At 37.9% G+C, this 23045-nt stretch overlaps 1 protein-coding gene and 1 long non-coding RNA gene across 8 annotated transcripts in view; one reads left to right on the top strand and one right to left on the bottom strand.

The window, feature by feature from the left end:
- The window catches only part of WWC2 (WW and C2 domain containing 2), a 95111-nt gene that overhangs the window by 39512 nt on the left and 32554 nt on the right, over positions 1–23045 (top strand). For 3 of the 7 annotated variants that reach the window (XM_063402162.1, XM_063402160.1, XM_063402161.1), the window contains exons 3-9: positions 7994–8197; positions 9180–9256; positions 13820–13899; positions 16578–16707; positions 17325–17471; positions 18441–18514; positions 21420–21662. In XM_063402162.1, the coding sequence (XP_063258232.1) occupies positions 7994–8197; positions 9180–9256; positions 13820–13899; positions 16578–16707; positions 17325–17471; positions 18441–18514; positions 21420–21662 (955 nt within the window). Of the gene's footprint in view, positions 1–7993; positions 8198–9179; positions 9257–11340; positions 12034–13819; positions 13900–13979; positions 14417–16577; positions 16708–17324; positions 17472–18440; positions 18515–21419; positions 21663–23045 lie in introns of those variants that run through there. The other 4 variants (XM_063402163.1, XM_063402166.1, XM_063402165.1 and 1 more) reach the window with 4 other exon arrangements.
- LOC134552946 (uncharacterized) overlaps positions 18521–23045 on the bottom strand; it is a 73392-nt gene continuing 68867 nt past the window's right edge. The window contains exon 4 of the long non-coding RNA XR_010080983.1: positions 18521–20458. This is a non-coding gene — a long non-coding RNA (uncharacterized LOC134552946). The remainder of the gene's footprint in view (positions 20459–23045) is intronic.

Here is a 23045-nt window from a genome sequence, read left to right as displayed (position 1 = left end):
CTGCACTCCACCTGGCACTTTTCTTCAAAATGGAGTTGGACAACTACCTTCTCTGCTTCTGCAGTTCCCCCCTACTTAACTTTGCCCCCTTTTAGAAGCATGAATGTGTCTTTCCCAGAAGCATCCTTCCATCATTGTTTCATCCACAAAGAAAAGGAAAATTGAGTCAGTGATGCTAAAAAAAAAGTGAAAAGCCTAGCTATTTACATACATTGTTTCACATTTTGAGCACAATATTTTAACTACAAGAGTTCTATTTCTTGTTGTAATATTAAAGGCTTTCATGCTAGTTGATGCTTGTGCAACTGGTTTACCTAACACAGGGATTTTTGTGGATAGACTGCTCCAGCCTGGGAGTCAAGTACATCTGCATCTATAAAAGTAGGCCAGATTGATTTTCAGAAAAGGAAGAATCTGAAAATCTCACCATGAGTCTGCAATTACCAATAGCTTGAGGGAGTCACATGGTGTATCATCACAAATTTTCCCTGTTTGTTCCCATGACCTACCACCATCTTCTAAGCAAGTGGTGGCATGCAATCAATTGTGAAGACTCTTTACTGCCAGCACACGCCCATGGCAGAAACCCAAGTGTGATATGTCTTACCTTGAATCTTTTCTGTAGGTATTTTCTCTGCATTCTGGCTGTAGGAAGGGATTAGCGTAATCTGATGCATGCTGCTATAGAAGGAGGGCTCAAGTAGTGAAGGCTCTGGATTAGAGATGGTTTTACCTGCTGGCATTTATGTAAAGATCATACTTGCATCTTTTTCTTATGTCTTTGTTCTGTTAGCCTTAGCAGCCTTAGCCTTAGTTCCATATTGTCAAACAGCCTACTTGCTTGATAATATAGAACAAAATTCTCTGAGTTTCTACTGCGTTTCACTCTGAAACAGATAAGCATATTCTGCCCCATATCTAGAGGAAACTAATAGTAAAAATCTTTGAATTAACCTTTTTTTGAAATCTGCTCATACTTGGAGAGTATAGCTGGAAAAAGTTATCATTTTTTCTCATTGCCCAAATTCAAGCACAAAATTATTTTATGGAAATGTGAAGAGAGTGTCTGGAAAAGAGAGGTGAAAGTTTGATGGCAAGAAACAAACTGTAGAGAGGTCAGTTTTGAACATACTCTAAATAATCTAGTTTTCATCCATGTCTTTCTTTAGAACATATATCCATTTAATTGTGATAGAATGTGATTTTCTTTGAGTATCCAGCAATGTGTTAGATCATTTTTAATATGTCATCTTTTTGTCTTGCATGGTGTTAATGAAACTGCTGCCTCTGTAATGTGCAATTCTTTATTTTTATGCACCTATTGAACAAAAATGTCAGTAGGAAATGATGCAATATTTACTTGTGAAACCTTCCACAAATTTTTGAATACAAACAGCTTTTATTGTTGAGTTTGAATTGCAAGTATTTTAAAAAGCAGGGGGAGAAAAGGAATAAGAAAAAAAATTCAGAAAGCAAATGCTATATGAACAATAAAGTACATTCCTTAAGACAGCCTAGTCACACTTGGTTATTCTCCCTGAAACTAGCACTAGTGCTTTTGCTCCTTTGCTAAACATTTAGACTTGCATCCCAGTTGCCTGCAAAATCTGTTATGCCCACTGAAGTACAATGAAGTAATATTTGCACTTTCTTTTCCTAAGTGTGTTTTTGTTTGATTGCAGGCAAAAGTACTGGAGGATTGAAAGCCAGTTTGTTTATCAAGTAATGTGGGATATACTTGTACAATAAACATATCTATAGTGATTATGTAATGTTGTTGATAAAATTGCTTTCATCAGCCACCACTTAGCTAACTCCATACTATCCTGTGGTAGTTGGTATCCAACAACATTTTTCCTCCTCTGATATTATATGTCTAGGGGTTGTTCTTGGTTTTGTTTGTGCCATCTTGAGACATTTTTGTGCAAGTTATCATTAAAATCTTGATTCTCCTCTGCTGCACCTGTCTCTAGTTTGGTTTGCCTGCAGCCCTTAACCAGGAGCTTGCCCTCAGCATGCAGTAGGATACTTTCAAGATATCTCCTCCTTCTCAAACCCCCTCCATGGAATAGGATGTAATCCTGTCAAAGCAAAAGTATTGAGGACTGTTGAAGAACCAATCTGTATTTAGCTTGCACATTTTCTTCAGCAGCTAGGTTCAGGAGAAGTTCCAGTGATGAGGGATCCTGAATGTAGCCAGCTGTTGGGTTTAGGCGTTTCTCTGCACAACTCTCTTAAAGGTGGAGTTCATTTGGCTGGAAGAGGTAGTCTGCAATTATTATGCGTGATACCCAGAGATGTCAGGTGTAGTGGGGTTATCTTTTCATCACTTACTGTTTCAGGCAGAGAAATTGCCACCTTGACACAGAGTATTGATTTCAACCATGACATGGAGCAGTAGTTCTGCCCCAGTCACCGCTGCCCTTTGCAGGGCTCAGCCGCTGCAGTTTCGTTGCCTCCTGTCTGGTAGTCCAGGTTTCCAGTTTCGGGAATATTCTTGTCAGTTACTATATGAAGGAGAAGGTACACAGTATTGAGGAGTAGATCCATATCTCAGAATGCAATGGATTATTAGATCTGTAAGTAGGTTTACTGTTGCCAGAAAAAAGATCTTTCGCCAGGTGCCTTGTTCTTCCTACTTTGTACTGGCTCACTGGACCTTTGATAACTCACAGCTCACCTAACCTGCTAGAACATGGTGTGTCTGCCTTCATGTCATCTGGAGACAGGTAGTGTTTGGGTGGGCTTAGTACATCAGATAGACTGTGCAGGATTGAGTGAGTACCAGACTGGGTAAAGAGATCATGTGAATGTCTAATGGTGGGGACTGTGGGTTTGAGGTGACATGGTAGAAACCATCACGGACAAAAAGGAGAGCTGTTACACAGCTCCAGCTGTGGCATGCAGCTCTCCCCTGTTCTCTTTCCCACAGATCTTAGGTCTCTGGTCCTCATCTCTTGCCAGGTCAGCCAGTTTCCCTTGGGACAGCCTCTCTTCTGAGATGGTGATTCTGCAACAGTTACAAACTGAAATAATGTGGGCATATGTTTAAGCAGATGAGGGTTCTCTCTTCAGAATGAAAAGTATGTAGTGATTTTGTGTCCTCTTGGTATGTGTCCTCCTCAAGTAGCAATCTAGCATAACTGGCTTGGTTTTTTAGAGGGACCTCTTGAGAGTATTGTTCTTCAGAGTTTGTTCTCTGTGTTGCCTGAATGCAACTGTCTCCGACTGAATACAATTTACATGTGGGTTGTTCTAGAGCCAGTCAAGGCTATTATTTTGTTTGGCAAGAGGAGATATTGGGAAACTATTGCTTCCACATATTGTTAATCCTGTAGTAAAATGTCCCATTCTCTTATGTCTAGCAGTGGGGTGTCAGGGAGTCTTCCCCTTCCCAGGGGGATTTTCTGGTGGGATTGTAATTCCATGTATTTTAGGGAAATAAGATCTACTGCTGATAAAGTAATAGTTTCCTTCTGTTTAAGCAGACTGTTAAAATTTGGCAGAACTGCTTGATAGCAGACGTAACGTGAAAATATCTAAATTTTAAAAAAATTGGTCTATCACCTGTATCCCACGTATAATATATATCCTCTGTATAATTACAAAGACATGCATAACATTGCATGTTATGAAGCATGTTCTTGCCAAAAGAACAAACAAAACTTCCAAGGCATAAAATCAGTTCTGACGTTTTGATTTTGAATTACTGTTCTGACATTTTTTTTTTTTTCCCTGAGTTTAAGTGCATCAAACTTGTCTGGCAGTGAGCCAGAAAGAGTGCATTTCATGAATAGCAGTGTGATTAAAGCCAGCACAGCTTCCTCTTCTATGCTACAGGGCTGTGACTGTTTCAGTGACAGGAATGTCCTTGGGTGGAGCGTGCCATCCTGCCATTTGTGTGGTTCCACTGGGTGAGACCACAGAATTTCCCCCCAGTGTGGGTAGTCACTCAGATCTTTAAAAATAGGAGGAAATAAACTGCTCGTTCATTGGGGTTTTAAAATAAATTTATAACTATGCACTTGCAGTAATTTGTTTCAAGTTCAATTAATTGGTTTTAAATTAAGCTATCTTAATAGAATGGAGTAATTTTGCTTTGAAAGAACCTTTGCTTATCCAAGTCAAGTGATGCTAAATCCAAGTCAAATTAGGAATACGTAACCTGAGTATTACTGACACTGTCACCCTCTTCATTCTGTTACTATGGATCATTATTTTTCCTTTGTGATTGGACAGAGGAAGTTGATATAAACATTTTTTTAAAATTTAAGTTGTGGTCTTCATAGAGCCTGATGTACAACTCCTACTTGTTTAAAGATCCATTTGAAGTTGATTCCTTCAGTTCAAAACTAAGTTTATGCAGAAAATATTGGAGAGGCCCTACCAAGGGGGGATGGTTTGCTCATTTTCCACTGTTGATGATTGAAGTCCAGTTTGCATTTTCTAGAACTGCTGCATCTCTACAGCTCTGTCTAGTGTTCATTACTAGTGCTTGCTCCTCACCTGAGGAACAGAAATAACATCTCTCCATCTGCCTAGCTGGCAATCTGAGGCATTATTCATATCTGCTGCAGACAGGGTTACAAGGCATCCTATTGCAGTCACCAGTGGGAACATTTATGTGCCTTAAAAAAGAAATGAGCTGTTGAATAATAATGGGAGGGAAAAGTTTGGATGTTCTTTGTGGTTTAAATCTCACTCTGGTTTAACCATGAAAGGCTTCACAACTCATTTTCAAATGTTCACCAAACTTTTCCCTCAATTACTTGCATGTAACTATCTCAATAATATTCTTGTGTGTACAAGTTTGACCTTAACAGCAAGTACTTGAAACATTCTTGTCCAAGGAGAAAAATCCTTATCTTTCCTGAGGCTTTAGTCTGAGAAGAATAAATATTTATTTTTGAAAGAATGCTGCTTTAAAAAAAATTATTGGCTCTTGGAAGGTATATGGGCTCAAATGAACATACTTTTCAGTGCTACATTTCAAAATGTAGTGCTATAGAACCAGAAATATCATCCATAGTTATGTCTTTGGGGTTTTTCTCCTCTATGGAGTAAACCTATTGATGAAAATAGAGATAACTGAAAAGTATAGATGAACAAACATATGGTGCTGCTATACAGGTACATGTTTTCAGAAATATGTATATATACATACATATAGACATATATATATGTGAACAACTTGCCAGACAAAATATATGTTCTTTGGGGTTTTTTAATTCATAATATTTAAGAAGAGCACAGAGTAAAATTCTTCAGAGTCTTCTCTGTTTGGTAAAAGTTGAGTAACAATTCTAGGATAGTCATTCCATACTGCTTTGCTTTTTCCATGGTGATGTGTTTTCACAACTGAGCATTTGTTCCAGAATAAATACATGCAGTTAGAATTGACTAATTTGACCAGTCAATGCACCTACAAATACCCAAATGTTGGTATGCTGAAATTAGTGTACAGTTTTTTTAAATGCAGGGTCACCTTTAACTCATTTATGACTATCACTATAAAAGATGCTAGCTCATATAATCATAGTATTGTTTCATACTTGCAGCTTGGAGAGGCGAAAAGGAAGTGTTTGATGGTGTTTTGTCAGCAATACAAAATAATCTGCTGTTGATCGGCTTTGTCCTTCTCTTGCAGTCACAAGGACAGGGCATCTGTAGGCCACGTTTTAGAACTCTGCGGGCTACATTTGGTCTTTGGGCTGCATGTTGAGCAATCCTCACTTAAAACCTCCAAAGCAATTACCTACAACATGCTCGAAGATGAGACCTTCCAATCTTGTAAGATTATTTGGTGTCTGCTGGTTGCATTCTTAAAACACAATCACATCATTACATTCATCTAAAAAACCACCATAACTGCATTTATCCTATTTGATCATTGACCCATGAGAATTCTGCTTCATGCTCTTCAACCTGCTTCACAAAAAAGGACAACTCTGGAAACCAGCACTTCTTATCTTGTGTAAATAACTGTGAATGTGCAGTGTGTTAAAGCACAACAACAATAGGTGGGCACAGATAGGAACATGTGTTGACCATTTAGAAGAGAAAAGGTATTGATTTGCTTCTTTGTGTGCCCAATATCTTTGTGTAAAAGAGCAGGTGGCTATAAACACGGATATGTGTCTATGTGTGTCTATAGCTGTAGTTAGTTTTTTGAGAGGGTGTTCCTGTTGGAGTTATTGGAAAACCAACTGTGTATAAAGCTTTTCTGCTTTAATCTTTTATGCACCACGCTTGGGTTTATATGGGTTATCCTCTCTGTGCATTCTTTGTACACATCCAAGAAATGCCTTTCCCAAGTAGAAATGTCATATTTGTAAATGGTGGAGGGAGGTGTTTTTAAATACATCAGTAGTTCCATAGAGATTGTCAGTTCAGAATTCTATGGGGTTTGTTTTATGGGATGCTGCTTTTTCTTTGTATGTGTTTTTGTGATAGTAACAAGATACTGTGATATTAACAAGAGAAAATGCTTTTGAAAAACTGGTAGTTAGTCACTATTAGAAATTGTTATTAACCAGATCCTGTCCTTATCAGCTTTTGCTGTTACAAAATCTGTTTTTGTACATGGAGTTGAAAGAGTGCCTTCTCCCAAGAGTGCACTTCAGCTACAATTTAGAGCAATCACATTGGTTCGGCTGCTGTTCTTTTTTCTCTCCACATCTTCAGCCACTTGTTCCCATTTTTCCCCCCTTCATTGGTTCCCACAGTAAAGCAATTCAGAGGACTAAAGTGGCAGAAATCTAACCCAGAGAATAAATATGCCTCCTACTTTTGCAGTGAATTCTGAAGTGAATACTTTGCACTCAAATACTTTGGTGCTGAACATTACTTTTTATCTGTGTAGATCTATGCAGATTTACAGTATGTAACTTAGAGTGGTGCATATTTGTATTTAGATTTGAGGCTTTTCATGTCTATGCCTTATGAGAATATTTTTGTACTTAGTAGAGCTTGAAAGGAAGAATATTCATTGTACAGCTACAAAAAGTGCTGAACTAAGTCAGGAAATATTGAGACGATTGAACATTCAACCATATATAATCCTCTTTGTATGTTTGGATTAGAAATAAAATCTTAACATCTTCAATTAGATTGATCTGATATACCACTCTGGTATGTCTCGTCCTCTTGTCTATATATGCTATGCAAGTCTGTGTTGTGTATGGCTACTGGACTTAAATGTTACCTGAAGCCCTTTGTAAATTAAAGGCCTGTTCCAGCCTACTCATTTTTATTACCTGAGTAGTCGATGAAAAGAAAGAGACACTCAAAAAAGCGGTTTGGTCCCACATATCTTGGACACCTGTCTTTGACAGATGGAAGTGCCCTCTGAGGGCAGCCCTCTCTGTCTGTTGGCCATGAAAGACAGTTGTGTGTTGGGTCCGATGTCTAGTGGCACAGGGATAGAGTTAGGGGAGGTGAGCTGGAGAGTTAATGATCTATTAGTTCAGTTACAGAGGGAAAGATAAAATTGTTTTTATAGAGTGAAAGGAGGGAGATAACCACTAAAAACATGAATAACATATGGCTGTAAAAAATAATGAAGTGGGGAAGAAGGGAGTTGAAAAAAAGTAATAGCTAAGATTGCTTTCAGCTTTTGTTCAGAAATGCATTGTTTTAAGATGTCATTGAAAGACTTTGTTAATCCTATTACTTCCAAATACTCTCATACAAAAAAAAATTTTTTTTGAGTTTTAGGATGTTGCTAATTCAAGGTTGACAACATGGGAATGATCTGCATAAGCATTTGCCTATTTTACTCAAAATTTGCAACTGATCCCTTGAATTCTGTTTCTTACACACACTGTGGTGGCAGAGGAAGTGAAGCATCTGTTTAGTAACCAAAGGCAAACTATGGTTTAGACTTCTCTGGCTATGTCTATTCTAACTGTGAATTACAGGCAAAGAAGCAATTTTAGTTGTCAATGGGTTTCAGCAGAGGTCTCTTTAAATAATTTTTTTTTCTCCTATAAAGAAACAACACAAATAGAAGATCCTAGGAAACAATGGCGGCAAGAACAAGAGAGAATGTTAAAAGATTATCTTACAATAGCCCAGGATGCTCTCAGTACCCAGAAGGAATTGTACCAGGTGAAAGAACAGAGACTAGCACTTGCACTGGATGAGTATGTACGGTTGAATGGTGCCTACAAAGAAAAATCAAGCTCTCGTACAAGCTGTAAGTACAGTAAAGAACACAATGTAACTTCTTTGATCTCTGCCTTGCAGGGGATCCTGTTTCTCTTTAGGATAAGTTTTCAAGGTTTGCTAGGAACACCTTGTTCTCTGGCTTTTTTAGAGTTATCCCTACATTATTTATTTATTTAAGATAAAGATGTTCTGCTGGAGAGAATCCTCTTCTCTCTGGTACAATTGAACTCCTTTGAGCCATGATTTAGAGCAGTTGGCTCTGAAAGCTGTTTTGCCATGCAGTTTGCTGAGATAAAATTATGCCAAATCTACGTTCAAAGTGAATAGGATCTCTTGCCTTCCTGGCTGCCTGCTGAAATGACCCTTCAGCATTGACAGGTGTCTGCAATAGGCCAAGAAGGGAATGTGTTGCTGATTTATAGGAAGAGCAGACAGTAATTTTGTAGACTGTGGGCTGTGACCCAGGGGTGGAGTAGGGATACAGGTTGTTGTCCAGGCAGGGAATCAGCATCTAGAAAAGCACTGTCAGAAGCCTGTTATTGGCCAAACACCTCTCTTAGAAGCAGATAGTGTATGAAAGGAGCATGTTCATCTGTGGAACAACTGAGTGCCAGATCTCTGAGACTTCTGAATAAATCTGCTTTCCTGAGATCTCCTTAGAAATTACAGCTTTCAGGAAGAAAGTGATTGCAAGATGGCTGAGCTAGAAGAATAGGAACAGAGCAAGGAATTGAAAGTCAGGGAGGATGAGGTTCTACTTAAGGATCCTGAGATATGTAAATGACAAGAGATACCATATAGTGGTAGGAGGAAAAAGGGGAAGATTTTTATTATTCAGTAATTATTGCCATACTGCAATAATGACTACTCTATAAAAGGCTAGCATTTAAAGTATTATATGTTTTTGAGCACATTCTAGGGTTTTGATCAATATGGATTCATCAAGGAAGGGACTAATTAGTGATTTAAAAGTATTTAAATATTTGTCTTTTTTATCTTTTTTTTTAAAGTGCTTTCAGGCTCTTCATCAAGCACAAAGTATGATCCTGACATTCTGAAGGCTGAAATCTCCACTACAAGATTAAGGGTGAGAGTCCTTAACTCATGTTCATTTGGATTCTGTCTGCCAAGTTTATGATTATAGAATAAGCATAGCTTGAACTAGCACATGTATCTTGTACCTTGGTACTGAAACTTCCTATATTCTAATTAGATATCATTCAGAGGTTTAAAATTAATTTTTAAAGCTGTCTCTGGTGTTTTCAGATTACATTTTTTTGGGAAATTTTGACAGATATTCTAATTAGATGTAGGTTTAAATAAATATGATGATTATTTCCAGTTGTACGCTTTTGTTTTCTAAAGGAAGAACAAAAATAGAAAAGTAAGAGGCTGAGATGAGCTGCAGCTAGATGACTGTTTTTACACAACCTTTCTTCTGTGAGCATTGCATCATTAGCTGCTTGAACTGCCTGAAGTTTCTGTTGGTTTGAAAAATACTTTTCAGTAGTGGTGCAAAACCTCTCTGCTATGTCAAAATGGAATAGTTCAGATCAAGGATGAAAGTTTGTGTTTGGATTTTGGAATTGCTAATGAACCCCAATCCATGATTTGGTCAGTTGTGTTCAGTACAGTCAGTAACACACACCATATAAAGAATTTTTATCAACAGGTTAGTCCCTAGTGAATTTATATGGAATAAGGAAGAAATGGTGTGGAAGACATTTAAAATATCTATAAAGGATTTCATTTATTTCAGCTGTGCCATATAATGCTTTATGGATACCCTGCACTTCAGTAGTTAGTAATGAAAAAAATTACATCAAAGCCTGCAGGTTAAAAAGACAGCACCTCGCAGCACAGTTCTTCCATGTGGGCTAGAATACAGACTCCAGGAGAGCAGGAGCAGCAGAAGTGACAGCTTTTGCTCAGCTCTTCCATTGCCCTCTCCTGGTCTGTGCAGAGAACAGCATTCACAGAAGCCTCAGAGAGTAACATCCTCCTTCACCTGGAGTAAGAGTTGTGATTAGGAATCTAAACAATTTATGTCTGAAAGGAACTGTGGAATAGCTCAATAAACTTTTAAAACCCAGTATAAATCAGGGATGGAATGCACTGTAAAACCTGTGTCTGGATGTTACCCTCCTGACCACATCTCTTCATCCTTACCAATCTCAATTTGTAGTCCCTTATCCACTAATGCAAAGGGATGGTGGTTAGTGAGGGAACTTATTCAAATACTAGAGGTGGGAAGAAAAATTTTCTAAGATTAGTAGGGGGAATCAAAGGCAGTAAGGACTCTATCAGGAACAAGAAAGAAGAAACAAGACAGTAGCTTCTTTCTAAAATGAGTGGAGCAGTAACAGATGTTTCCTTTGGCAAGGTAATTACCAGTATATTTAGGAAATTGACAGTGTTGTTCAAGAACAAAACACATGACAAAATTTAAACATAGTCATCTAGTTGTCAAGAGGGTAAAATTCAGGCATGTTCCTGTGTTCACTTTTTCTCATTACCATTGACTGCAGATCTATAAATTGCTCACCGAGACGAGAGTCAGGCGTGTTTATCATAGTAATTCAGTTTTTGGAGGTGCTTTCCTCTCTTCATTTGTTTTTGAAGTCAAGGTGCCTCATATCTTGCTGGTTCCCAACACCTGATTTATTGGCATTGCATAGTCCTGCATATGTGCCTAAAATAGGTGACCTGAATCTTGTCTGCAGAGTTTAGAAGGGTGCAGTCCAAGAGTATCTGTATCAGCATAAAGTGTGTGGTCATCCAAAGCCACTGGATATGAAAACTGAGATAAGAAAAGTGGAACCCTGTGATGCTAGGGCTGGAAAGTGGTTGTCATGGAAGATGACAAGAGAGGTATGGCTGTTATCACAGTTTACCCTTATTTGAATGTTTGAAGATGCTTGCTAATAGGCCAGCTTTGGGCATTTTGCAGTATATGCATGCATAGAGTTAATGAGAAACAAAGTCATTAGTAAGCTGCTAGCCAGCTACTTAAGATTTTGCACTTTGTTAGATCAGTTGTACTAAACCTGTTTCTCTGTCTCACAGGATCTGAGGCTTACTGGTATCATCAGGTTAACGGTGGCTGGAGGGGGGAAACAGCATTTGAGGAAGTTCTGAATTGGCCTTTGGCCTTTTCCGTGTTAGCTGTGTGTGATACACATGTGTGGAGCCTTCTGCATACATGAACTGCCTGGTGTGCAATAGGTCATGGAGAAAATGTAACAGAATTCAGACACCTGTTAAAAGAAATAAGAAGGAAAAGAAATATTTCTCTCACCAGACTAAAACTGAGGGATCACATCCTGCAGTAGACTTTGAGAGGGGCCATTTGGGGTCTTAATTTGCATCAGCAAGATAACTCAAACAGCACAAAGCATATGTGATCAGAGTAAGTTTTATGCACATGCAGCAAGTGAGTAGGAAATGCACCTTTATAAAATAACAAGGGGTGGAGGGGCTGAGGAGGGTGGCTGTGTTGTTCCATTAGGACTCAAGTGCTGGGAATGGAAAGGGGTTAGCACAGGAGCCTGCTTGAAGATGTGGTTAGGAGTAGGAAAGAGAGATCTGTCAGGTGACCGACGATGATGTGCAGAAGCAGTAGGAAGGGGTGAACGTTAGAACAAGTGAAGAGTTGTGAAAAAGCAGGAATTATATGAAAGTTTTGAAGGAGAAGACAAGGAGCCTGAGAATAGTTTAATGCAGGGATGATGCAGTCAACACAGAGGCTGTATTATGATGTAGGTCACATCCTTCTAGGATAATGCACCCAACTCACATTTCTTGATAATGAAATGATGATGAAGTACAGCAGAGGACACTCAGAAGATGATCTTGAGGAAAAATGTAAGACTTTCTGAGAGATCCAATCCTCTAGGTTGAAATCAAGTGTGCCTTCTGCTATTAATATAAATACGTGTTTCTGATTTTGAAAGGGAAAGGTTTAGCCATTCTGTATTTTTCAGAAAAATTCAGACTTGTTTCATATTTTACACATCACTTTAGCCAGAACACAGAGGTAATATCTGTTCATTTTCCTTTACCTTGATCAGAACACTTGAGAAATTATTCTTGGAGTTTTCATACTAGTCAAGGAGAAAATAGCTGAGGAGCACTGAATGTATGCTTAGAGAAATTGTCTATTTGTCATGCTAACGATTCAGTATGGGCAAAATAAAAACAGTTTTCTGTCAAGTAAAGCAACTAGTGATGATAGTATGATAGTTTCCAAAAGCCTGAACATAACCCCTCATCCAGAGAACAGATTTTGCTTTGAAGAAAATGGAGATTAAAAGCATTTTATTTCTGTCACAGAAAATACATTAGCCAGAAACTGTAAGCTGGAATGTCTAAAGACTCGGTAAATCATTAGTTATTTTAGAAATGGAAAGCATTTTAAGTCTCTTGGAAAGCTGCAGCAGCTGCTGCCGCTGAGTGCTTTTAGTTACCTGGCATGCTGGGAATCATAATTTTTTTTTTCTATTATTCTTTTAAATTATATTTATTTGAAGAATATCAGCCAGCAAGTAGGAAATCTAAGGGGATTTGGATACAAAATATCTTGGAGACTTATTTTGAAATGAATTTCAGTTAAAGTGGTCTAAGTTCTCAATATTAGTATAATAAATTTTTCAAGCATTGAATATCTGAGGAGCTTATAAAACCAAGCAAGAATTTTATAGTGAACTTTCAGCTTTTCATTTTTTCACCTTAAAGATTGGAAAATTAGAAAGCCTAACAATATCTGTCTGGTATGTAGAGTGCAAACAAGCCAGCTATAGATGTATAAATACCAAAATCTTGGACTCCACATTTCAAGGAGGCATTTGTCTCTGTGGGTATGCTTATGATTAATTTGTGTTTCAGTACATTCATTTTTAGGTTGTTCTTAAAACTTTGTTTCATGCATTTGGGAAATATGACATTAAAAATTAAATAGAGGATTTTTTAATTTAATCTTGATTCATAAATATTTTGTAGTGCAGTCATATCTGCTGGCATCTCAAATAGCAATATTAAGGTTAAGAAGCAATTGACCATGCAAATTTAGTGAGAGTAGGGAATATTTTTCCAAAGACATTTTTTGTTAAATAGACACATCTGTTTGTGATTTGCATGTCTTTAGTAGTTGTTGCCTTTGGATTAAATAAATCGGGATGATATATTTAGGGATCCAGTGTCTGTAAACTTTTATAAGAATGGATGGTTCCTAGGAAAAAAAGAGAGTTCATTTTGTCTTTTACAGTGCAAATGACTGAACAGCTTCCAGGAATTAAAAAGTAAAAATATAATAAAACTTAAAGTAAACAGGCATGTCCCTTTAGGACAGTTGGAATGCATGCTTAACAAGTGAGAGGTAAATTACTTGTTAAAGTTCTCTCAGGTTTAATAACACAGTGTGGTATCAATACAAATAAGGAATGTGATTTAATCTGCTTATGTCCCTTTAATACTAAAGCATGTTGCCCATAGACACCAGGAAGAGATAAGATCCTTTTTTAATGTGTGTCAGTAGAGCAATTTACTCCTTTTCTCTCATCTGATGTAGTGCATACTTTAATTGTTCAAAGCCATGTGTTACATTGTTTAACAAGAGGAATTTTCTAACTCTTGCTTTGATTTAACACACAAGGTTAAGAAGCTGAAGAGAGAACTCTCTCAGATGAAGCAAGAGCTGCTGTACAAGGAGCAGGGCTTTGAAACACTGCAACAGTGAGTAAATGAAAATAGTAGGAACTGACTTAATTCAGTCACCTGATTTCTTTGGCATGGAATTGAATCTATTATCTGAGAGAATTATTGTGAAGGAAAAGGAGAATCTAATAACTCTGTTGTAGTTAGGAAATGGGAAATCTGTGGAAATGGCAACGCTTTTGTGCAAGTCTTAACATAAGAAATTTGTCTCCCCTCTTATTTTTTTTTATGGGGTAGTTTGTGTTGCAAAGAGGCAGAAAGAATGGGAGTGGTCAGGGGTCCCAAGGACAAAATTACCTGTTTTGTATGTCTGATTTAATTTTTTTTTTTTAAATTTGAAAAGGTACTTAGGTGTATTTTTCCTCCTTCCCCACCTATGAGCTCCATAAAAAGAGAAAGGTGCTGTTCTTGGAGGTATGAATGGTACACAACTCTGCAGGGTTGGAAATTAGTCACAATTTGAGGATTAGAGACCCGCCTTTCTTTGTTCCAGTTGCTGGGATGCCTGGTGTCCAAAGGGCTGATGCTGAACTGGGTGAGCTTTCCTGGGTATTTAACCAGTTAGATTACTAGGGAAGGAATTTTTTTTCTGTCTAAGAACCCCCTGCTGCTCCTGCCTTACAAAATTAGGCCCTATAATATTAAACATTACTGGAACTGTCACCATAAAGAACTTGCTGCACAGGAAACCTTGCTAACAAGTGTGTTTTCTTGACTTAGGTGATGAGAAATTTATTAATGCTAGCTGTTTTCCACATTGTGCTATGTGCCCATATGTTAAGAATACATTTCCACAGTAAAATGCTGAGCTATTTGCTGTTAGTACACTAGTTCAAGTAGCAGAAGCAATCCTCAGCACATTAGGAAGATGCCAGTTAAGTCTCTATCCTCATTCATTTTGACAAAACAGAAATGTAAGATTTTTCTGTTATTTAAATATTTAAAGACCAGCAAGGATAGTTGATTGAATTTAACTGTGAATCAGATCTCATTTTTAGTAAAATTTAGAAGAAGAAAGACATATTGATTCTAAAGCTTAAGGTAATAAAACCTCATGCTGCTGTCCCAGGATTAAAGGTTAGCCAATCATGCTGGTTTTATTATATTAATTCAACAATGAAGTATTGTTTTAAAGCAGCTTGCTCACAAGCCATTTTGATAGGAATCCAAAGCATGTTTCAGAAACTGTCAACAGCATTCCACAGGAACACAATGGACGTTTGTTTTTAAAATTCAGTCAGCCACTTTCAAACAGTACTAATCCCATTAATTTAAAACAGGATGATGGAATATCTTATATATCAGAGATCGTTCTTGTCTATCTTAATTATATACAGAATAAAGCAGCTGCAATTTGAATATAGCATGTCATACTACTAGACAGCATGTGGTGTATTACCCAACCACTCATGCATGATCCCAATTGTTGGTGTATCCTCTATCTATTTGACCTTAGCAACCTGGTAGATTACCAAAAATGGAGAGTTGTCAGACAGTAAGTGCCTGCCTGTGAAGGAGTTTGAGGAACTTTCAAGCTGAAATAAATATATCTTTGAATAGGAATGATTGCTAAGTCACAGAGGTAATTTCCTTACACAAATGCAGTTTACTTTGTACCAAAACTGGAATGTAGAGAAAGGAGAACAAACATATTCCAGCTTTACAGGCTACTTTAGAACTTTGATATTTTTGTGGCCAAAACATGAAGAAAAATAGAATGCAGTTACAGGTGTTTTGTGCAAGTTGCTATTCTTGCTAGGGATGCTTGTAATCACTTCTGATTTGTTCAGTCCTCACTCACAAGGCTGTTAACTTCCAGCAAAGATGATGGATAATAATATAAGTCAGAAAACTAATTGTATTAGAATATATTCTCTACTAAATGCTTGGTTTTTATCAAGGTGGCTGTTGGCTGGTTTTTATTTTTGAAGCACAGCTGCAGTCATTCCCATGATACTATGAAACACCTGTGTTAAACTAGAGACCAGAGAAATGTGTTTACAAACTATAGTTCTTGAAGGAAATATGGAAATACTAAAATGAACCATGTTTTTATCTCTAAGTTTAGGGTAGCCTTGTTTTATTATTTTCAGATTACAGTTTCTAAAATCATTAGTAGTTCAGGAATTTAGTGAATTGTCCAATCTATGACATATGGTATTAATTATCCAGAGATTTTGCAAATAAAGAGAGCCTGGTGTCTGGCTGAGCAGAACAGCTGTTCCAGACAGTTAATGCCCAGGATTAGGGTGAACTAGAGGCAGGCTGAGACAAGAATGGTGCTGGTTATGTTTCTGCTCAGAAAGGCTGATTAGTACCAAGAAGCCTGCCTGTCTGCCCATGTCCCAGTGTGGGTTTGGGTGGAAGGATACTACTCAAAATAAATTCTTCTTCTCTAAGGAGCACAAACAGTTATTAGTATGAAAGGTGTACCCAAGAGCTGCCTTATGCTGCAGAGAGTTATGGTGGGAATGGGAATTTTGACAGTATTGTCAGCAATAACTCTGTGCTCCTTGACATTTTTGCCAATGATTAAATTGTATTTGAATGGAGATTTCAATGGCATTTTTGCTTTCCATGTCTGTTTTCTCACCTCCTTCCCTTCTGTTCTCTAACTCTCCTTCTGCCTGAAGTAGAATAAAAGAGATATTAGTATGGTTTTCTCTATCTGCTGTTAATATTCTCTCTTTCCACAGAATTGACCAAAAAATGTCTGGAGGCCAGAGTGGGTATGAACTGTGTGAAGCCAAAGCCATCCTGAAGGAACTGAAGTCCATCAGAAAGGCGATCAGCTCAGGCGAGAGAGAAAAACAAGATTTAATGAAGGTATTTTGATTGGTTAAAGGAAGTTTTGTGTAGATTTGTTTTAACAGGACTCACTTCCTGATGATAAATACCTCACATTTTATACTTTGAAGGAATTCTCAAAACTCTTTGAGCCAAACTGGTATTAAAATTAATTTTCAGATGTAGAAACTGAAGCCTGTGACATTTTGGAACTTGAATGTAAGTTACAATGCATATGTTACAGCTAAAGCATAATTTAGAATATTTAAGTGGACAAAATTGACATATTCTGAGCTGCTTGACCATCAGTGAAAATTTTCCTAATCTAAACTGTTCTATTTCCATTTCTGAAAGCATATTTCCTTTTTGTTTATTTTTTTCAGCAAAATTCATAATTGGTTGATAAATTAAAAAACACAAAGTCTGAAAACAGACACAAACCCAAATGAGTAGCTTTTACATTTTCACAGATGTTGGTCACCCTTAGTGTCACTTACCAATGGCTTGATTAAAACAATGGGTTGCTTAATACGAAATAAACCCAGAATTCTTATCAAAGAGTCTTTTATGGAAATATCTTTTGGAGATAAACTGGTATAGACATGGTAAAGGGCAAAGGAACTTTAATGCCATTTTCTTCTCTAATTCCTGGACAGAGTCTTGCAAAGCTGAGGGAAAAATTCAATGTTGACCAAACCGCTGAAACATGTGAACCAGACTTGAGTTCCAGCTCTGTAAACTCCCAGCTGTGTTTTCCTAGACAAACTCTGGATACAGGGTCTCAGACTGACGTTTCTGGTGAGGTGAGCTTTTTTCCATTTTGTCCAGTGTAAAGAGAAATTGAAGGAGAATGCTACTGTTAATGGAATTGGAATCAAATGGCTGTTCGCTGTTGCAGATAGCATGTATATTTATACTTCTTTCACAGAATTGCTTAGAATCACACTAGAATTACTTTTCTGATTTTTTGCCCATGAATTTTAAATCAGGATTCAGATGAACTTTATACATTTGTCATGAAACGTTTATGACAATCTGATTTAGTCAAATGGTTCCAAGTAGAGTGAAGATCAGGAGAAGTGGATAGCATTTCTTCTGATTTGTCTATAGGATATGTTTCGCCATAGAGACCTAATTAAATATGAAGATTAATTTTTTTCTTAATTTTCAGGAAAAAAGATCTCAAAATTTAAATGCACAATTTAATTTCACATAGCTGAAAAACTTTTCATGGAACTACTTGTTCAGTGATTTAGTAAAACCTTATTTCACTGATGTTATATTTTACATACACAGAAGGCTGTTTAATTTTGATACCTTCTTTGAAGTTCTGCAAGCTAAGTTCGTAAGAAAGAGAGTGTACAAGGTTTTCCAGACAAAGAGCTTGTCTATGTTTTGTAACAAATTTATTGAAGTCTAACTTTGAAATGCACTGACACAAATTCTGAGTTCAACAGAATTCATAGGAGGAGATCAGAATTTTCAGTGCAGTCGCTGCAAGAATTCCTTGAAAAGGCTCTGCCTTTATTTATTGTGATGGAATATCGGCACTTGGTAGTACAGTAGCTAAATGTATGAAGTGGCTCAGAAGAGAACAGCACTGCTTTGTACAGCTGAGTAGATGAGATCTTAACTAGGCATTTAACAGCAAGTGTAGGGCTGGCTGCAGGGGCCAGGGGGTACTTTTATTTTTCTTTAGCTTGTAATGTTTCTAGCCTCTGCCTGGGTTCGTTCAAAAGCTTTGCAACGTAAGCAGGCTACTTTTTTTACAGATTGGAGCAAGGAGTCGATCGAGTTTAGCAGAGAAGGTCAGACTGAGTCTGCAGTACGAAGAGGCCAAGCGGAGGTGAGGGCTCGCTGGCGGCGTGCGGGGCCGGGAGGCGCCCGCGGCTCCAGGGCCGGGCTCGCAGCGCCATCCAGCGGGGCCGCGGCCGCTCCTCAGCGCTCGACTGGATGTGCTGGGAAACAACATTAAAACACTGACAAATTACTGGCTGTTCCGGGATTGAGGGAACAGAGTGAGCTGGCGTTCTGAGGAAAGCAGTCGCCAGGTTATTTATGTCCATTATCTCCGTCTTTGGGACCATAATTTCACTTTACTGTACCACTGAAGGCTCGTCAGTTTCTGAGCTGCTTCAGACTTCCAGTGCAGATTTAGTAGGCTTAATTATTTCTTTTTTCTCTTGGGACTTTAGATGATTTAAAAACTTGTTATCACTATGAAATGGCACTTTTTTCATTAGTTTAATGTGAGGAGAAAAGAAGTCAGGAACTGCTCTGCTGATGAATGTGGAATGCCTTTCAAATAAAGTTCTGTGGTGCTTGCCCATGAAGGTGGTGCCATCTTGATGAATTGCCACAGCACTGAAAAATGGGCATCAGAAAGCAGAACATTCAGGGTTCAAATCACATCTTCTGGTGCACCAGAAGTGCTGCATAATACTGGGACAAGATTTACTATTGGGATGGTACTCTTGTGTGGTATTATTTTCTAATACTTGCTGGCAAATTATGTTGTCAGCTATTCAGATGCCTTCTTGTTCTGGAGGTTCTTTGTCATTTAAGAGAAATAGAAACCTATGCACTATTCCACACCCAAAGTTTTGGGGGTTTTCTAACATGAAGAGCTAAACAAGGCAACAAAATTAAAAAATAGCATATTTTCCCAGATGAAAATTGTGCCTAGAATGCCATTTAATCTGAGATTTAAATATTATTTCAGTTGGAAAACTGTGGCAGGATCATTTAAAAAACTGCAAAAATAAATTTGCAACTCAGAAGTACCAAGTAACGGCTTAGTTGCTTTTAGGTTTTAAAGGCAGGAATCTGCATTACTGGTTTTTTGCCTAATTTCAAATGTACACTTGCTCCTACAGAGTAGTAGCTACCGTCCTTACCAGTAACAACAGTAATCCTTTATACACTCACCATGGATCATAAAACCTCATTGTATAATCAAAGCATTCATCAAAGAACACCAAGGCTATTGTGTTTGTTCAATATTGAACATGTATGATTTTGGCTCAGAATCATCACATACACAATGTTAATTGTCAGGTGGTCACTTAGATGCAGGTAGGTGGCATTGTTTCTCAGGCATAATTGATCCAAAACATCATCACCCTCTGTCTTGGCTGTGTCTTCATACCAAGAAGTCCCAGCATTGCATTTAATCTTTCTTTTGTAGGACCAAAAGCTTCCTTGAAGTAAGTCAGTTTGCCACTTCTGTCTTGGGGAGGAGGGAAAAGAGAAAAAAGGAGAAACAGTACAGTGCTCAGAATATGGGGTACTGCAGCACAGGATCTTTCTTTCTCACAAATTACTTAGCCAAAACATGAGTCAAAGGTACAATGTATTAACTTGGAATAACAAAAATACATACCAGTTTGCACATTCAGTACCTAATTATACCCCTCCCCCACATATTGTGACTGCTGTAACTATCACTGTAATTTAATAAGGGTTGGCCATCTTCTCTGAAATACTAATTGTGCAAATTCTCAATTATTTTGTGGTAAAATAGCTAAGATGAAGAGAGGATCTTGTAAGTGAACATCTCTAATTGAAAATTATCAGATAATTTTGTACATGGCAGATTTAATGTTGCTTAGCCAGCAGAATGTCTTGAAGAGGTGGAGTGTTCATAACTACGCTGAATTCAGTTGCAATTGTTATTCAGAAGGATCTGATATAGCACGCTGACAATCCTATGCTGATATGGTGAAGATCTTGGCCTGTTGTGGCATCCCACTCTTAAGGGGAAAGGCGCACCCAAGATTCATAGATGCCCCTGGTCAAAAAGGAATGACAAAAGTCAAAGAGTCAGCAAAAATTTACAAATTTGTATTTGTAAATAATACACATGGCATGGAAATTGAGATGTCACTCCCTGACCTCTGAGTATACAAGTGGTGATGGATTTTGAATAGGGGCTAGGATGAAACTGGAAAGGGAGAGAAAAGAAGAAAGAAAGCAAGGAAACAAACATCACCAGTCCTGGCTCCAGCATCAATCCATCTAATGGGGTGTCCAGGGTCCTGGGGCACCTGTGGCGGTACCTGCTTATAGCCAAGCTTTCCTTGCCCTGGAGTTACACTTCTCACTTTCTATGCAAATCAGCTATCCTGAGCAGTCTGTTCTTCCAGACCTTTCTGGAAATGGCTTGAGGGCTTCAGGAGCTTTGGTGGTCGTGATCCCCCCCCCGCTGCAATGGGAACAGCAGTCGCACAAACTCAAACTGTTGAGTTCATCTCTTTTCTCTTTAGGTAGCTGCTGTATTGCCTTTTTCTTTAATTGCAAAGAAGAGCAATGGTTTTGCCTTAAGATTTGCTGAAGTGAGCACCTTGCTGTGGCGCACATTCTTTCTCCATGGCCGTGTCTGTTTCTGAGGAGCCGCCAGCCTCCCACAGCATAGGAGAAATCCATCATACTCGTGAATGAGTAAAGCATGGTGCCACTGCTATGTTTCCAGACAGATTGCTTTCAATAAAGCTTTTAATAACATTGTGACTTCTACTTGAACTGGAATAGGAGCAACTAATTTTTAATGCATATGCATGTTGTTGCTGACCTCGATATGTGGCCTGATTCTCTGGCATAGTCTGCATTCTTGTGAAACAAAACTAAAAGTAAGGCCTTCAGTATAAAATGTTGTTATATCCTCATAGTTTCAAAATACTGTATCACTTCTCTCTTTCCTGGGCTTTGTGTGCTGTGCTGGACTCAGGTAAAACTGCTTTGTTTTATTTTAGCATGGCTAATTTGAAGATTGAACTGTCTAAGCTAGATAGTGAAGCCTGGCCTGGAGCACTGGATGTGGAAAAGGAAAAACTGATGTTAATCAATGAAAAAGAAGAGCTTTTAAAGGAGCTCCAGTTTATTACACCACGCAAACGTACTCAAGATGAGCTAGAGCAGCTAGAAGCAGAAAGGAAGAGGCTTGAGGAAGAGCTGGTGTCTGTGAAAAGCACACCCAGTCAAGCACTTGCTGAAAGGTAAGGGGTTGTTTTTTGCTAATATTAAACGCTGCTTTCTGCAATCTAACCTTTGTATTCATTGCAGACCCTGAACTATACCTTGATGGGCTGTTTTCCTTCAGTGACTGTTCTATTCTATGTAGATTTTAATTAGATTTGTTATTAGCCCAGTGAGCAGAAAAACAAAGAAGTCTTCAGTACTGTGAGAGAATGTGAACACCCTCTATCTGCTCTGCAGTATCAGTTGCTCTGTGTTTGTTACCAGCAGGAAAATGCCTGTGACAGATGTTAAATAACTGAGGAATGTCAACACACCAGCAGAGAAGGCAATACATCATTCACTCGTTTCTGATAATAGATGCAAACTGTTTGAACTCAGGTTACAAAGATTATCTTGATTGTTGTAACATCTGAGGCCTTTCATTGTGAGTTATATTACACACAAAAATGCAGCCAAAAGGGGGAAACTCCAAAAAGTTCAGATGAGAAGCATAATTGCTGCAAAACTTTCTTAACTTGCTGTTACCTAACTAGTAAGTGAAGTTACTCTCACAATAAATTGTTTTTAGCCATATTCAGAGTTTGAGAAAATCAAAGCTGACTGTCACAGATGGACTTTTCCTCAGCTCTAAGTGGAAATAAATTTAGGGGCACCTCTAGCCCACATAAAATGCAATAAACACAAAATGTCATTGGGTGTATCAGTGTAGTATGCCTTACTGAAGTAATACAATCAGCATTGTGTGGCTTTCTTACTCCCCTCTACTAGGAAACATCTGCTAGGAAACATTGCTCCAGTGTGCTGTATGGCCAAATTCTTGTTATAGGATTAGAAGCTAAATGCTAAATTGTAGCTGAGTAACAAGGAATTTTTTTTTGTTTACAAAGTACAAATGTGAGTATTATGCAAGATTTTTTGTAACATTTGTACACTTTATAGTAGTTTAAACTGCATTATATTAATAATTCCAATATGTTTTAGAAGAAGGGAACTATATTTTTACAGGAGAAGCTACCTGTCTGTGCTAGGAGTACCTAAAGTACCATGGATCTGTTGCCCTTTGACTGCCATTAATAAATGGAGAACAAAGTCAATAATGAAATCACATTCACAAATCTGAATCTAAGTAATCTGAATCTAAGATTTTGATAATATCCTGTTGTATAGCTAAATCTTGACTCAAACTATAAATAGGTAGCTGATGTCTGAATCTTATGGTTTGAATTTGCTTTAGTGCCAGAGTAGCACCTGAGTGTTCTTCCACACATGTCAGATGCCAAACTTGGAGTACCAAGGGCAAGTAAAATTGTCCCCCACTGTAGAAGAAATGAATTTTCTGTGTATGAAATGAGAACAGAATGAGTTGTTAGAGCTTCCTTTTTTCCCCTCTTTTCCTCAAA

The sequence above is a fragment of the Prinia subflava genome, chromosome 7 (genome assembly GCF_021018805.1).
Source record: "Prinia subflava isolate CZ2003 ecotype Zambia chromosome 7, Cam_Psub_1.2, whole genome shotgun sequence".
Lineage (NCBI taxonomy): Eukaryota > Metazoa > Chordata > Aves > Passeriformes > Cisticolidae > Prinia > Prinia subflava.
This window is presented reverse-complemented; position numbering and strand designations above follow the sequence as displayed.